At 47.0% G+C, this 16,177-nt stretch overlaps 1 protein-coding gene across 1 annotated transcript in view; it reads left to right on the forward strand.

The window, feature by feature from the left end:
* The window catches only part of RELN (reelin), a 324,257-nt gene that overhangs the window by 297,683 nt on the left and 10,397 nt on the right, over positions 1-16,177 (forward strand). Inside the window, exons 51-62 of the mRNA XM_029077379.1 lie at positions 700-854; positions 1,394-1,608; positions 4,684-4,861; positions 6,124-6,299; positions 6,820-6,926; positions 8,046-8,288; positions 9,298-9,473; positions 10,368-10,441; positions 11,543-11,704; positions 13,322-13,479; positions 14,670-14,889; positions 15,521-15,718. Of these exons, the coding sequence (XP_028933212.1) occupies positions 700-854; positions 1,394-1,608; positions 4,684-4,861; positions 6,124-6,299; positions 6,820-6,926; positions 8,046-8,288; positions 9,298-9,473; positions 10,368-10,441; positions 11,543-11,704; positions 13,322-13,479; positions 14,670-14,889; positions 15,521-15,718 (2,062 nt within the window). The remainder of the gene's footprint in view (positions 1-699; positions 855-1,393; positions 1,609-4,683; positions 4,862-6,123; positions 6,300-6,819; positions 6,927-8,045; positions 8,289-9,297; positions 9,474-10,367; positions 10,442-11,542; positions 11,705-13,321; positions 13,480-14,669; positions 14,890-15,520; positions 15,719-16,177) is intronic.

Genomic DNA, 16,177 nt, shown 5'->3' on the forward strand with positions numbered 1-16,177 from the left:
TTTTCAGTAGAAAATGTAAAACACATCCAAGTGACCCCTCAGCTTGTGTGAAATCAATTCAGATTCCAGGGATTTATGGAAAGGTCACTGACTTTCAACTCATGGATCCCAATGTAGATACTGCAGAGGGAATTCTCTCTGTTCATGAAATTGACTTCCTGTCCATCTGTTCCTCACTTCAAAGCCTCACTGAAGGCATGTCTCCTCCTAGAGGTCTTCCCTGACTGAAATCTCCTTTGCTCTTTTCAGTTCCCTTCTGCATCACACTGACTTGTTTCCTTTATTCATCCCCACTCGCAGCTCCATTGCACTTATGTACATATCTGTAATTTATTTATTTATTAATCTATATTAATGTCTTGTCTCCCTCTCTACACTGTGAGCTCATTGTAGGAAGGAAATATGTCTATTGTTGTTATGTTGTACTTTCCCAAGTGCTTAACAAAGTGCTTTGCACACAGTAAGCACTAAATTAATACAGTTGTGTGAAGGAATGAATGAATATTCTGCTCACTTAGAGTGAGTGTGGTGTGAAAAGTTGTTCAATGTCATTTTCACCTTGGACATTCAGCTGATAATACAGGTACTCATCAGTTAGGGGGACTGATCCGAACAGCAAAGGTAACTTCACCTCATCTCTGCTGTCACACACACCTACACATTGTTCTCCTTGGTGACTTTGCTGTGTTTGGCTTTCAGTGAATGAGCATTGGCTGTTCCATGACGATTGCTCTGTAGAACGATTCTGTGACTCTCCGGATGGAGTCATGATGTGTGGGAGTCACGATGGCCGAGAAGTGTATGCAGTCACTCATGACCTAACGCCCACAGAAGGATGGATTATGCAATTCAAGGTGACTCTTTATCTTTATCATCATCATCAGTATTTATTGAGTGCTTACTATTTGCAGAGCAGCGTATTAAGTGCTTGGGAGAGTACAGTACAATAGAGTTGGTAGACACGTTCCCTGCACATGACGAGCCTATAGTCTAGAGGGGGAGACAGACATTAATATAAAGAAAGAAGTAACAGCTATCATCATTATCAACGGTATTTATTGAGCACTTACTATATGCAGAGCATGGTACTAAGCACTTGGAACAGTACAGTAAAACAGAGTTGGAAGACACCTTCCCTGCCCACAACGAGTTTGCAAGTCATATACATAAGGGCTGTGAAGCTGAGGGTGGGGTAAACATCAAATACCCAAAGGTCACAGGTCCAGCTGCCGAGATGACACTGAAGGGAGAGGGAGTCGGGAAAAGAGAACTTAAACGTCATTCGTGAAACCAAAAATAGATTCTACGAGCCACAGGTTTGTGGCAGAAACATCTTTCCTGCCTACCCAGGGATTCATTTCTACCCTCTGTTGTGCTTCCTCTCTCTGCCTAGATTTCGGTTGGATGTAGAGAATCAGAAAAGATTACCCAGAATCAAGTCCATGTGCAGTATTCCACTGACTTTGGTGTCACCTGGAGTTACCTGGTGCCTCAGTGCCTTCCCGCTGACCCCAAGTGCTCTGGGGGTGTATCGCAGCCGTCTGTGTTCTTTCCGACAAAAGGATGGAAGAGAGTCACCTACCTCCTCCCAGACAGCCTGCTGGGCAAGTGAGTATAGGGGAGGATGGAGCCCGGGGCCAGTCAGCCTGAGCTGAACTGAGGGCTTCCAGGGTGGGGTTGGCCCTACTGACAAGGTACAGGTCATTCATTCAATCATATTTATTGAGTGTGTACTATGTGCAGAGCACTGTACTAAGCACTTGAGAGAGTACAGTTTAACAATAAACAGACAATGAGCTGACAGTCTAGTGGTCTTGCCTTCTGCCCTAGCCCGGCAAAAGGACCAGTCACAGGATTCTGGCCAGATGGTAGCATGGGCTGCTTATTTGGATAAGTTGTCCAAAAATCCATTTAGGCACCAATTTCCCTACTATCTTTGACCAAGAGACCCTTCCATCTGCCATATTTTTCAAATGACTTGGGCCAAAATTTATTTGGGGGATAGATTTATTCAGATAATTCCTATTACCAAACAAAGCCTTTCAGACTGGAGAGCTGATGGAAGCCTTCTGGACTTCAAACATGGAGGCCTCCATGGGTCTCCATTTCTTCATCTGTCACCTGGAGAGACTCCAGCCTCCTCACCTCTCCCACTGCAGGGCTCTAGGAAAGAGCCATGAAATCAATGCATCAATCAGTGGCATTTATTTAAGTGGAGTGGATGTTTCCCTTCCCTCCCTTCCTCCCTCCCCAACTCTGCCAAGCCAACATGATAAACAATAATAAATAATAATTGTGGTATTTGTTAAGCACATCTTATGTGCCAAGCACTATATTATGTGCTGGGGTGCAAATCGGGTTGGACCCAGTCCCTATCCCCATTTTCCACATGAAGTAACTGAGGCACAGAGAAGTGAAGTGACTTGTCCAAGGTCACACAGCAGACATCTGGCAGAGTCGGGATTAAAACCCATGACCTTCTGATTCCCAGGCCTGTACTCTGATCCCCCAGCCTACAGCTGTGCTGTTGAGATTTTAGCAAGGTGAGCAGGTTCAACCTGGAATTTCCTTCCAAGGGAGTAAGGCTTCCATCTCTAAAGCTAACAAGGAGTTCCTCCCCTTGTAGAGCACACGACCCTCCCTCCCACCCTCTGTTTTGCGCCTGTGAGTTCAGAGAGACAGGGATGTATTTGTTTCTTTCGAGTTTTACCTTCGTCTAACCCGGAACCCGGTCTCTTCATCTGAGAAACAGAGGTTAGCCTCATTCAGTAGGAAGCCAAGGTGAGGGAACTGTCCTTCTCAGGCCTCGGCCTGTATTTAGCTTCCTTCGATTTCAGGGACTTGAGAATTTCACCTTCAAAATGAGGACTACCTGCTTAAAGAATTTACAGGGCAGCCTCAGGAAACTGGCCTTTTTTAAAAGCCATGGGATTAACCTGGAGAAAGCACCCTAATGCTGACTCACTGGTCTTCAGCTGGAGAAACAGACCTGGGGTAAAACTGCCCTCTGGCATTGCGATTTAACATCTCCAGGGCATGTGGGCACCATAGGTCCAACTCCCATCTAAGCCTCCTTCAGGTTCCTTGGGATACCCTGAAAGTAGCAGTGCCACTTCCCAGCACTTCAGTCAAAGAGGGAAGTTTTTGATCCTGTTAGAACCACTGCACTGCCATTTTCCCAGGAGGGATCTGGGCCGGGAGTCATTCTTTACCACTGGATTGAACCTCCACCAGCTCTCCCTCCCCGCCTGAACCAGGTCTCCGTCCTCCACCCGCTGAGAATAAGGCTCACCTGAGGCAGACGGTTTCCTCCAGTGGCAGAGGACAGCGAACGTTTGAAAAATCCTAAGGGTGAGGAAAGCAGTCAGGCTTCAGGAGTAGGTTTCAACCTAACTTCAGGAGCAGCGGGAAGGTGTTTTTGTTCTGGAAACATAAGGGCTGTTCACTTGGACTTTCCCAGAATACCCTTTTGGTGATTTCTGAGAGTGTTAGTTTGTCTTGTCTGGTCTTATGCTGTCGAGTCATCTCTGACCCATAGTGACAGCATGGACACATCTCTCCCAGAACACCCTGCCTCCATCTGCAGTCGTTCTGGCAGTGTATCCATAGAGTTTTCTTGGTAAAAATACAGAAGTGGTTTACCATGGCCTCCTTCCATGCAGTAAACTTGAGTCTCCGTCCCCGACTCTCTCATGCCACTGCTGCCCAGGGAGTTTTGACTTGTAGCAGATTGCCTTCCACTGATTAGCCACTGGCCAAGCTAGGAAAAGAATGGGTATGCCTCTGCTTGACTCTCCCTTCCTCAGTCGAGACTGGTAGAGGATTGGAAATTCGCTAGGTGCCTCCCTGAGAGGGGGAGTGTTAGTTAACTCACCAGAAATCAGGGGCCATGGTCTTCCGGGTGTCCAGAAGCAAGAGTTTTGATGAGCTTTAGCATGAGGGAGTAGATTGGATTCTGTTCCATTTCCAAAATGGCACTATTAATGAGTCCAAATTGGGTGGGTGACTAGAAGTGGCTCACCATTGGATCGTAAGAAACCTGATTTTTGAACTTCAGGGACCTGATTAAAGAACTCTTTAATAAGGGTTAAAGAACTTTCTTCAGTAAAGAACCCTTTAATGAGGAGTAGCATGGCCTAGTGAATAGAGCCCAGGTCTGCAAATCAGAAAGACTGAGGTCCTAGTCCTGGCTCCTGACACTTGTCTGCTGTGTGACCATGGACCGGTACCTTAATTTCCCTGTGCCTCAGTTACCTCATCTGTAAAACAGGGATGAAGACTGTGAGCCCCTTGTGGGACATGGACTGTGTCCAACCTGTTTAGCTTGTTTCTATCCCAGCACTTAGAAGAGTATTTGGCACACAGAAAGCACTTTACAAATGCCATTAAAAAAACCAAAATCTTCTAGCTACTTAGAAATGGGTGTACTATAGCTCTATTTTAAAAATGGATTTAAATAATATGAATAAAGTAGGTATTAACACTTCATAACTACCAATAGTTAGGAAATGAGGCCTCTGCAAAATGTTTTTCATTTACACATAACTTCCCAGAAGAATGCCCTGTGTGTTTCCTCGAGACGATGCCTCACTGTAAAATCGCTGTAAAAAATAAACAGGCCTGGCGTTTCACCAGCAAAAAGTCACCACTGTACCTTAATTTGATTCTCTGTTCTGTCTGCAGCCCAGTGAGGTTTCGGCTCTATCAGAAGTACTCGGATATGCAGTGGGGCTTGGACAATTTCTACCTGGGTCCCGGCTGCTTGGACAACTGCAGAGGCCATGGAGATTGTCTGAAAGAACAGTGCATCTGCGATCCAGGATATTCGGGCCCCAACTGCTACCTGACACACACCCTGAAGGTATGAAGCAGTGCGGCCTAGTGGAAAGAGCACGGGCCTGGGAGTCAGAGGATCTGGGTTCTAATTCCGGCTCTGCCACGTGTTTACTGGGTGACCTTGAGCAAATCACTTCTTTGCGCTTCAGTTTCCTCGTCTGTAAAATAGGGATTAAATCCCACACCCTCCTACTGAGACTGGAAGCCGCTAGTGGGACAGAGACTGTGTCTGACCTGATTATCATGTCTCTATAATGTTTGACACATAGAAGTGCTTAACAAATACCATAAAAATGGGTATTGCCAATGCATTTGACAGTGGGCATCCGTTTAAAAGTTGAAAATCAACTCACCGACTCCTCTAGTTTGTAAGCTTATTGTGGACAGGAAATGAATCTGTTTATTGCTATAATGTACTCTTCCAAGCACTTAGTACGGTGCTCTACACACATAAGTGCTCAGTAAATACAATTGACTTAGTGACTAGAAGCACAAAACCAAACTCAAGTGGCAATCCTTCTGTTGGTTTTCTCTCCAGCATGGAGGAACAGGGACCCTTCCCAATTCCCTCAGACAATAATCCAAAACCACAACACAAGCCCAATGACCCTCCAAATCTCTGTGCCCAGGGAACAGAGCATCTTGTACTAGTCTCGTACTAATGCAGGGGAGAACAGTCATTTTTCTGGACTGTAGTAGCAGGAGCAGCAGCTCCTGGTCTAGAACCCCAAAGGAGGGAGTCTAAAGTCAGGCCTTCCCTGACTAAGCCCTTCTTTCCTCTTCTCCCACTCACTTCTGCATCACCCTGACTTGCTCCCTTTATTCATTCCCAGCCTCCACAGCACTTATGTCTATACCTGTCATTTATTCATTTATATTAATGTCTGTTTCCCCACTAGACTGCAAGCTCTTTGTGGGCAAGGAATGTGTCTGTTCATTGGTATATTAACCTCTCCAAAGCACTTAGTACAGTGCTCTGCACAAGGAACGACCTCTTTAAATACAATTGACTGACTGACTGACTAGCGAAAAGCACAGTCCATGATCTACCCACTGTACCATGTCAAGGTGCCATCTAGACAACCCAATGGTCTCCACCGTTGGAAGTGGTTGGGGACAAAGAAGCTTGGTCCAAGGCCTCAGAAAAGTCATTCCAACCAGGTTCATTTCTGAGAACCTCTAAAACAGGCACCAAGTTGGTTTTACCATTCCTGCTCCCTGTTCCAAATTGCCTGGCCAGAACATGGCAGAAATCATTTTCTCCAAATGTCTCTGTGTTTGTTGCAGACTTTCTTGAAGGAACGCTTTGATAATGAAGAACTCAAACCTGATTTATGGATGTCTCTGGAAGGCGGAAGTGCCTGCACGGAGTGTGGGATTCTGGCCGAGGACACGGCTCTCTATTTTGGAGGCTCCACCGTGAGGCAAGCCATCACGCAAGACTTGGACTTAAGGGGCGCAAAGTACGTGATCCTGTGATACAGTTCTTTTCCAGAGAAAAATGGCCATGGACGGTGGTGTGCAGGGCCAGGGTGGGGAGGATTCGGGGTCTGACCGAATAAGAGCGGTCAGAGAGATAGGAGGAGAACCAGGAGAGTACAGTGTCAGTGAAGCCCAGGTGGGATACCATTTCCAGGAGAAGGGGGTGATCCACAGTGTGGAAGGCAGCTGAGAGGACGAAGAGATGGAATAGAGGCCACTGAACTTGACAAAAAGGCTTTCATTAGTGACCTTAGAGAGGGCAGTTTCCAGAGATAGAAAGGGACAGAAGTCAGATTGGAAGGGGTCAAGGAAAGGAAGTGGAGGCGGCGTGTATAGATCTCTTGGTCTTTGTCTCTGTCACTACCATTCTCTTTCTCTCTTGGGATCTGGGCCTCCCTCCCTGGGCCTGTCTCTGCGAATCTGTCAGATAATCATCTAGAGCATGGGGATTGGCTGTGAAATGCTCCTCTTATGGAAAGCTTCCGGGTTGTTTCCTTTCAGATTTCTGCAGTACTGGGGAAGGATTGGGAGCGAGAACAACATGACCTCTTGCCACCGGCCAACCTGCAGGAAGGAGGGCGTTCTTCTGGACTATTCCACCGATGGAGGCAAGTTTCAGGGCCCCTTTTCTGAGCCACTCGTGGTGGTTGAAAGTGCCAGGGAAACCCCCCTCCTGCATCCTCCCCCAGGTTATCACACGAGTCACTCCCAAGGCAATTGGGAGGGGAAACAGACCCACAAAAACACCAAAATCCAGCCCAAGGCCTTAATGTGGTCACCAGGTGACACACTCTACAGGCTGGAATTCATGGATCACCACGTAAACCAAAATGGGCAGAACAAGAGAAAAACCAGAAAAGGAAGTGGGTATCCTTGAAAAACTGAGAAAAAAGACTGGTGGGGACGATTTTTTGAAGAAAGCTAAATTCAAAATGATAAGAAGGTTCTAAAAGCCTCAAAGAAGCTAGTAGTAACTGGAGGATATGTCAGCAGTAAACTTGTTTCCTCCAAGAATTTGGCAACAGTTTTGTTACTCCTCAATAACTGAGCGGTCACCAATTGATTTACCAACAAATAATCCATCCCTTTGTAGGATTTAAGGGTCTCCTCCTGTTTCAGTCCTTCTTGTCCTTTTCCAGAAACATTTCCTCCCTCAAAATTCTGCCATCCAAAAACAGATCACTGGCTTAGCCCCTCAGAATCCACCAGGGAAATGCAGATAGATCAGTCAATCAATCAGCCATAGTTAGTGAGCATCTACTTTGTGCAAATCACTGAACAAGTGCTTGGGAGAGTAGTACACCATTTAAAATTTCTTAATTGTAGGAACTGTTTTATATAAAAATTTAGTCCTTTGGTCTTCTTTTTTCCCCACTGAAAACATTCATGTTAAAGCCATTTTCCTCATGATTGTTCAATCAATAGTGTTTATTGCATGCTTATTCTGTGCATGGCACTGTACTAAACATTCGGGAGAGTACAATGGAGTTAGTAGACACTATCCCTGCCCTTGAGAAGCTAACATGATGCTAACATTTGCAGAGACCCACTCATTGTCATCATGAAATAACACTTGTTTCACTTTCCCACCCCCACAACCACGAGGCCAGTCTGCAGGTGTCCAGTGAGATCTCAGAGACAGACATTTCAGCTCCAGTGGCAGGGCATGCCGTGGTTTTTTTTTTCCCAGTTACGAAGTCCTGTTTTTGGTATGGTTTTTGTTACAGGCATCACTTGGACTTTGCTCCACGAGATGGATTACCAGAAGTACATCTCAGTCCGGCACGATTACATCCTGCTTCCGGAACATGCGCTCACCAACACCACCCGCCTGCGGTGGTGGCAACCGTTTGTCCTGAGCAACGGGATTGTGGTTTCAGGAGTGGGGCGGGCCCAGTGGGCACTAGACAACATTTTGATCGGAGGAGCAGAAATCAATCCCAGTCAATTGGTGGACACCTTTGATGACGGTAAGAAAGGTGGCCCCACAACCATTCCTCTGCCTCTCAAGCATCTGGTTTTAAGCACTTAGTACAGTACTCTGCATACAGTAAGCACTTAATAAATACAAATGAATGAATGGTTTTAATAACCTCTCAAGGGAGACCATTTTCTTTAATAATCAGTCATATTTATCAAGCGCTTACTGGGTGCAGAGCACTGTACTGAGCATTTGGGAGAATACAGTATAACAATAAACAGACATATTCCCTGCCCACAGTGAGATTACAGTATAGAAGGGGAGACAGACATTGAAATAAATAAATAAATTACAGATATGTACATAAGTGCTGAGGGTTTGGGGTGGGGGTGAGCAAGTCAGAGTGACACAGAAGGGAATGGGAGAAGAGGAAAGGAGGGCTAAGTTAGGGAAGGCCTCTTGGAGGAGATGAGCCTTCAATAAGGCTTTGAAGAAAGAGTCATTGTCTCTCAGATTTGTGGAGGGAGGGTGTTCCAGGCCAGAGGCAGGACATGGATGAGAGGTCGGAGGCAAGGCAGAGGAGATGTGTAAACCGAGTCCTTGTCCTCAGTAAGTTTCTGATCTTTAATGTGTTTCTGCATTGGCAATATCCACTAGTCATATTTATTTCGTTGGGGGTCATGGTGCCATTGATTATATTTCTAGCTATCAATGCTGGTATTTGAGTTAGAATTATCTGCCAAAATGACTGGGACATAGAAACTCTCCTTTTGAGTTGCTTGGAAGCATTGTTAGCATTCAAAATTCTCGTTAGTTTGATTCTTCATCCTCATTTTGAGATTTGTGATAGTCTGTCAAATCCAAAATACAGTCTCCAGGTCCCCCTCAATCAACTAATGTGATTTACTGAGCCCCCTCAGAGCACTGAATTACGCGCTTGGAAGAGTACAATACAGTTGGTAGACATGAACCCTGCCCTCAGAAAGCTTTCAGTCTAGCCACAACGCCCAAGGTTTAGGAGCAGCAGGTCAATAACTATCTCTGCCTCATCCCCACAGAGGGCGTTTCCCACGAAGAGAATTGGAGCTTTTATCCTAATGCTGTCAGGACGGCAGGATTCTGTGGAAATCCATCTTTCCACCTCTACTGGCCTAACAAGAAGAAAGACAAGACCCATAATATCCTGTCTTCCCGGGAGCTGATCATTCAGCCAGGATACATGATTCAGTTTAAAGTAAGAAGGCCATCAAGCCGGGGGAGGGAGTTTCCTGACGGTCCCCACCCACTCGCTCCCTCTCTCCCACGCCCGGACTCTTGTTTACACCAACCTTCTATCACCCAGTCCTGGAGAGACAGAAGGCAGTGCCCCCCAAGATCCTCGCCTTCTCACTTTTGGCTGCTGAGGCAATCCTGAAAAGGAGGGAGGTGGGACTTTGGGGTTACGGTGGGAGGATGAAAAAGGTGAGAGGCAGGGCCCAGGACACGTCATAAAATCAGAGTTGGGCTGCAACCCAAATCTCGTAACTCCCACTCTGGGGCCACCACTGTCCCCATGTTTCTGACTTCTCTATCTATGAATAATCAACTGATCAATCATACTTATTGAGCACTTACTGTGTGCAGAGCACTGTACTTGGGCATTTGGAAGGGTACTGTGCAACAGAGTTGGTAAACCTATTCCCTGTCCACAGGAAGCTAAAGGTCAAGAGGGGTAGATATAAATAAATAAATTAGATAAATGTACATAATTGTTGTGGGACCTAGGGTAGGGAGAAGATCACATCTTTAAAGGGTACAGATCCAAGTATGTAGGCAACAAAGAAGGGAGAAGTAGGAGAAAAGAGGGCTTAATCAGGGAAAGGCTTTTGGAGGTTTTAATAAAGCTTTGAAGGTGAGGAGAGTGGTGGTTGTCATATGGAGGGGAGGACTGGGATTCAACTTTAGTTTACTAACAGCAGCTCTGTTTGGTAATAGCATTTCTACCTCTTCTGTGCCACCTACTTATTTAATCTGCTTAATGAGCAAGGGATTGTGGATGAGAAGCATTGCCAGGAACGTTGTATCTCCTTGAAAACTCCATTTTGTCCTCGGTGTTGGTCAAGTCTCTGATGAGTTTACTGTGCTTCAGATCGTGGTTGGATGCGAAGCTAGTTCGTGTGGCGATCTCCATTCGGTCATGCTGGAATACACAAAGGACACCAGGTAATTTAAATACTGTCTTGTGACTCCAGTGGAAAATTGGAATATATAAGTCCAAGATTCTCGTAAAATAAGGCAACTATTTTCAATAACAAAATGTTCATTTGGGCTTGGAAATTCATATTTACTTAACATAAAGTGTGAGGCACAGTTTTTACATGAATGCTTATGTTTATATCATTTTCTCTATTGATTAAGCCATCTGAAAATGTTCTGTAAATTATGGAAAGTGGTTTTTTTGGTAAAAAGTATGATTTGTTTGAAATCATTATCAAATTTGGAATTGGTGTGGGGGGACCCTGACACTACATTCTAGGTGTAGCATGCTAAAAAGTGCTGAGAAAATTGTAGGAGTTATACCTCACTGGTAATCTGCCATTTAATGTATTGATTAATGATCTTTTGGATGAATGGCTTTATACTGTCAAATATGGTAATAGGCTGCCATGAAACTCCAACCATAACCTAAGTCAAAGCAACTTTAGAAAGTCTTTTTAGAGCCACCCTACCCAGCAAGGATGACATTATTATTATTATTATTGTATTCAGTGAGCACTTACTCTGCCAAACACTGTTCTTAGTACTGGAGTAGATACAATTTAAGCAGATCAGAGACAGACCCTTAACATAACAGTCCCAAAACCTCCCTACTCCTCTCTGTTTTTCTTTTTTTTTATGGTATTTGTTAAGCTCTTACTGTGTGCCAAACACCGAACTAAGCACTGGAGTAGATACAAGCCAATCAGGTTGGACACAGTCCCTGTCCCACATGGGCTCACAGTTCTTAATCCCCATTTTACTGAGGAGATAACTGGGAGAACAGGTATTGAATCCCCCTTTTTCAGTTGAGGGAACTGAGGCCCAGAGAAGCGAAGTGATTTGCCCAAGGTCACTCAGCAGACAAGTGGCGGAGCTGGTATTAGAACCCAGATCCTTCTGACTCCCAGGCCCGTGCTGTTCCACTAGGCCTCGCTGCTACTCAATTCAATTCAATCAGTCAGTTGTATTTATTGAGTGCTTACCATGTACAGAGCACTGTACTGAGTGCTTGGGGGGGGTCCAATACAGAATGTGGCAAGCTGACATTCCCTCTCTTCCCGGCAGGTTGGAGTCCTGGCAGCTAGTGCAGACCCAGTGCCTGCCTTCCTCTTCCAACAGCATTGGCTGCTCCCCTTTCCAGTTCCACGAAGCCACCATCTACAACTCCGTCAACAGCTCCAGCTGGAAGAGGACCACCATCCAACTGCCCGATCACATCTCCTCTAGGTAGGCGCCGGGCCGGGGGTCACCTCAGCCTGAGGCTGGATCACCAGCAGGGGAGCCCCCGTGGGGAACAACAGCTGTATCACCAGCAGGGGAGCAGGAAGAGCACCTTCATTTTCAGACTCAGTTTGAGAAAAAGGCCTCAACAGTTCTCCAAAATATATGCCTGTAAGGGAAACCATGGAGATAAGGCCAGGGCTTGAGATATGGGCACACAGAGAGACTGCCCCACACCCCCCCCCCTCAAAACTCACACTCCTGCATGGGGAAACATGTTTTAGTCAAACATCACTAGCCATACAACCTCCATTTTGCCCCCTGCAAAAGGGCTTGAGATATGGGCACACAGAGAGACTGCCCCACACCACCCCCCTCAAAACTCACACTCCTGCATGGGGAGACATGTTTTAGTCAAACATCACTAGCCATACAACCTCCATTTTGCCCCCTGCAAAAGGGCTTGAGATATGGGCACACAGAGAGACTGCCCCACACCACCCCCCTCAAAACTCACACTCCTGCATGGGGAGACATGTTTTAGTCAAACATCACTAGCCATACAACCTCCATTTTGCCCCCTGCAAAAGCGCAAGCTATCCCGTAACCTCTCTCCCCTCTTCTCCTCACACTATAATAATGTTGGTATTTTGATATTTGTTAAGCACTTACTATGTGCAGAGCACTGTTCTAAGCGCTGGGGTAGATACAGGGTATTCAGATTGTCCCACATGAGGCTCACAGTTAATCCCCATTTTACAGATGAGGTAACTGAGGCACAGAGAAGTTAAGTGACTTGTCCACGGTCACACAGCTGACAAGTGGCAGAGCCAGGATTCGAACTCATGACCTCTGACTCCCAAACCCGGGCTCTTTCCACTGAGCCACGCTGCTTCTCAACTATCCGTGTTCCCCCTCCCTGTTGCTCTCCCAGTGCCTCCCATTTTCCCAGGGAAAAAACCCAGGCTCAGTTTCCCACCTCCCTTTCCACTCGCCACCCATAGGGGACACCCACAGGTGACATCCAGAGGGGGAAGGACCCCCCACACAGGCTGAATCATCCCAGAATGCACCCTTCACCCCATCCCATCTCCCATCAGGGCTGGCCCTGTCTAAAGCTGAATGGTTTTTTAATGGTATTCGTTAAGTGCTTACTATGTGCCAGACACTATATTAAACACTAGGATAGATACAGCTAATCAGGTTGGACATAGCCCATGTCCCACATGGGGCTCACAGTCTTAATCCCCATTTTCCAGGTGAGGTAACTGAGGCGCAGAGAAGTGAAGTGACTTGCCCAAAGTCATGCAGCAGACAAGTGGCAGAACCGGAATTAGAATCCAGGTCCTTCTGACTCCCAGGCCCACATTCTCTCCACTAGGCTGCTTTCTCTGAGTGTGATGATCCCCGAAGTCCAGCAGGGTTTTAAAGTTCCCAAACTTTCTCTGCCTCCATCTTCACAATGGCTCCAGAGGGATTATTGCACCTCAAATCCTAAGGCTGCCCTTCTTGATTTCCCTAGTGCAAGGGCCTCTCCGGAGATGCCAGGTACTTCCTGCTCTCTCCAGGAGAGAGCGCAGACATTACAGTTATTCTCTTCCTGTGGCGGTGGGGTGTTTGCAGTGCCACTCAGTTTCGCTGGATCCAGAAAGGAGAAGAAGCCGAGAAGCAGAGCTGGGCCATCGATCACGTGTACATCGGTGAGGCCTGCCCCAAGCTGTGCGGCGGCCACGGCTACTGCACCACGGGAGCCATCTGCATCTGTGATGAGGGATTCCAAGGTCTGACTTCCGCTTCCTTCGCCCTGCTCCCAAGAGAGCCAGTGGGAAATAGGTTTCACGGGAGGGAAGCTTTTCCCGCGTGATAAGGTGGTTAAGTGGCTGCGGGCCGGGAAGACGGAGGGATCTTCTACCCGGAGGCAGGAATTAAGAGGTCCCGGGGAGTGCTGACACATGCTGTATTCCTGCATCGCCGCTAAGCCTCTGGCCTTGTAACCTGTTTTCCCGCTGCAAGGCTGGAGGGGAGCTGGTTGGGGGTGAGGAGACTGAGGGGTGGGAACACCTCTCTTTCCAGGCCAAGAGTCGCAGGCGTTGCCCTAGCAATCAATCAGTGGTATTTACTGAGTGCTTACTCAGTTATACTGTACTCTCCCAAGTTCTTAGTTCAATGCTCTGTACACAGTAATCAATCAGTGGTATTTACAGTAATCAATCAGAGCATTGTACTAAGAACTTGGGAGAGTACAGTATAACTGAGTCGCCACTACGAGTTTACAGTCTAGAGGGGGAGACAGACATTAATATCAGTAAATAAATTACAGATTTGGACATAAATGCTATGGAACTGGGAGCAGGAATGAATAAAGGGAGCAAGTCCAGGCGACACAGAAGGGAATAGGAGAAGAGGAAAGGAGGGCTTAGCCAGGGAAGGCCTCTTGGAGGAGATGTGTCTTCAGTAAGGCTTTAAAGCGGGGAAGTGATCATCTGTTACATACATTATCTGCCATTCTGGGGCCTTGAAAACCAGAGAGAGGTGTTCTCTTTTTCCTTCTCCCGGGGCAATTTATGAGGGGCCCTCCGAATCAGTCACCGAAAGGTACAGTGTTTCCGCACCAAGTCTGATAGAAACGCTCCTGTCCAAGAGCGGCCACCTGGCCAAAGCTGCCCGGCCGCCCGGCCAGCAGCAGCGTCCACCCGGCTCTCTGACAGTGGTTGACAAGGAGGTGAAATCGGGTGGCGGGAGGGGGCCGAAAGGAGGCTGGGGCTTTTTGTGGGATTTTCTTCACTGAGAAGAAATTTTCGATTTACAGAATCAAGCAGTATTCTGCTTCCCCACAACTTCCACCTGTATCCTCAGATTAGCTGCCCCTTGTGACCATTTATCAGGAATCCCCAACCCTCCCTGGACTGCGGAGGGAACCTTGGCCTTCCAGTCTGTCCTAGAGGTCACCTGTCTGCTTGTTTTTCTGCAGGAGATGACTGCTCTATCTTCAGCCACGACCTGCCCAGTTCCATCAAGGACAACTTCGAGTCGGGAAGAGTCACCGAAAGCAATTGGGAAACCATACAGGGCGGAGTGATAGGAAACGGCTGTGGGCAGCTGTCCCCCTACGCTCACGGAGACTCGCTCTACTTTGACGGCTGTCAGATAAGGCAAGCGGTCACCAAGCCGCTGGACCTCACGCGAGCCAGGTAATAGCCCAGAGAGGCCGGGTTCCCGCAGGGGGTAGGGAGTGATGCCCCCCCAAGAGCTAAAATTGGGCCAGGAGTCATCTTGGCATGCTCTCGAGGGCAGAGGCAGCCCTGCCAAACACCCCCTCTAGACTATAAACTCATCTTGGGCAGGGGATGTGTCTGTTTATTGTTGAATTGTATTCTCCCATTCGCTTAGTACAGTCCTCTGCCCACAGTAAGTGCTGAATATATACGATTGGAAAAAAATAATAATCCCCCTAGGAACCAGAAGAGATAGTTATTGGACTGCCGATGACATTTGCCCTGCTCGCTTACCCTTTTCGGAAGATGAAGCGGTAAACATCAGTGGGTAGTCTCACAAGCCCCTGAAAAGTCAAAGTAAACTCAAAGAATGATTATGACTCGGTCCCAAGCCTTTGGCTACCGTCAGGCTACCGTAGGCCCCAAGACTGACAAACTGTCCAAAAGAGAGAAAGATTCTGTAAAGATCTGACTCCCTCTTTATCCAAGTCTGGCCCATTAATTGGATGGAGTCCCCATTTTACAGTCGAGGAAACTGAGGCAAAAGAAATTACCCTTTAACTCTGTCTTTTCTCGTGGACAAAATGATTTTCCCTATGTCTTCCAGCAAAATCATGTTCGTCTTGCAAATTGGGAGCACGTCCCAGACGGACAGTTGCAACACCAATCTGAGCGACCCCAACACAGTCGACAGGGCTGTGCTCCTCCAGTACAGCGTCAACAATGGGATCACCTGGCAGGTCATCGCCCAGCATCAGCCCAAGGACTTCATCCAAGCCCAGAGGGTGTCCTACAATGTTCCGCTGTGAGTATTCCAGGACTCTTATTATCATTATTATTATTATCATGAGAAGCAGCATGGCACAGTGGATAGGGCATGGGCCTGGGAGTCAGAAAGTCATGGGTTATAATCCTGGCTCCGCCATTTGTCTTCTGTGTGACCTTGAGCAAGTCACTTCACTTCTCTGGGCCTCAGTTACCTCACCTGGAAAATGGGGATTGACAGACTATGAGCCCCACATGGGATGGGGACTGTGTCCAACTTGATTTGCTTGTATCCAACCCAGTGCTTAGTACAGTACCTAGTACCTACTACGTGCTTAACAAATACCATTATTATTACTATTATCATTAATTACCATTATTATTATTGTACTTGTTAAGCATTTACTATATACCAAGCACCGTTCTAAGCACTGGGGAAGATACAAGTTAATCAACTTAACATGGTCCCTGTCCCACATGGGGCTCACACTCTTAATCC

The sequence above is a fragment of the Ornithorhynchus anatinus genome, chromosome 13 (assembly GCF_004115215.2).
Source record: "Ornithorhynchus anatinus isolate Pmale09 chromosome 13, mOrnAna1.pri.v4, whole genome shotgun sequence".
In the NCBI taxonomy this organism is placed as follows: Eukaryota; Metazoa; Chordata; class Mammalia; order Monotremata; family Ornithorhynchidae; genus Ornithorhynchus; species Ornithorhynchus anatinus.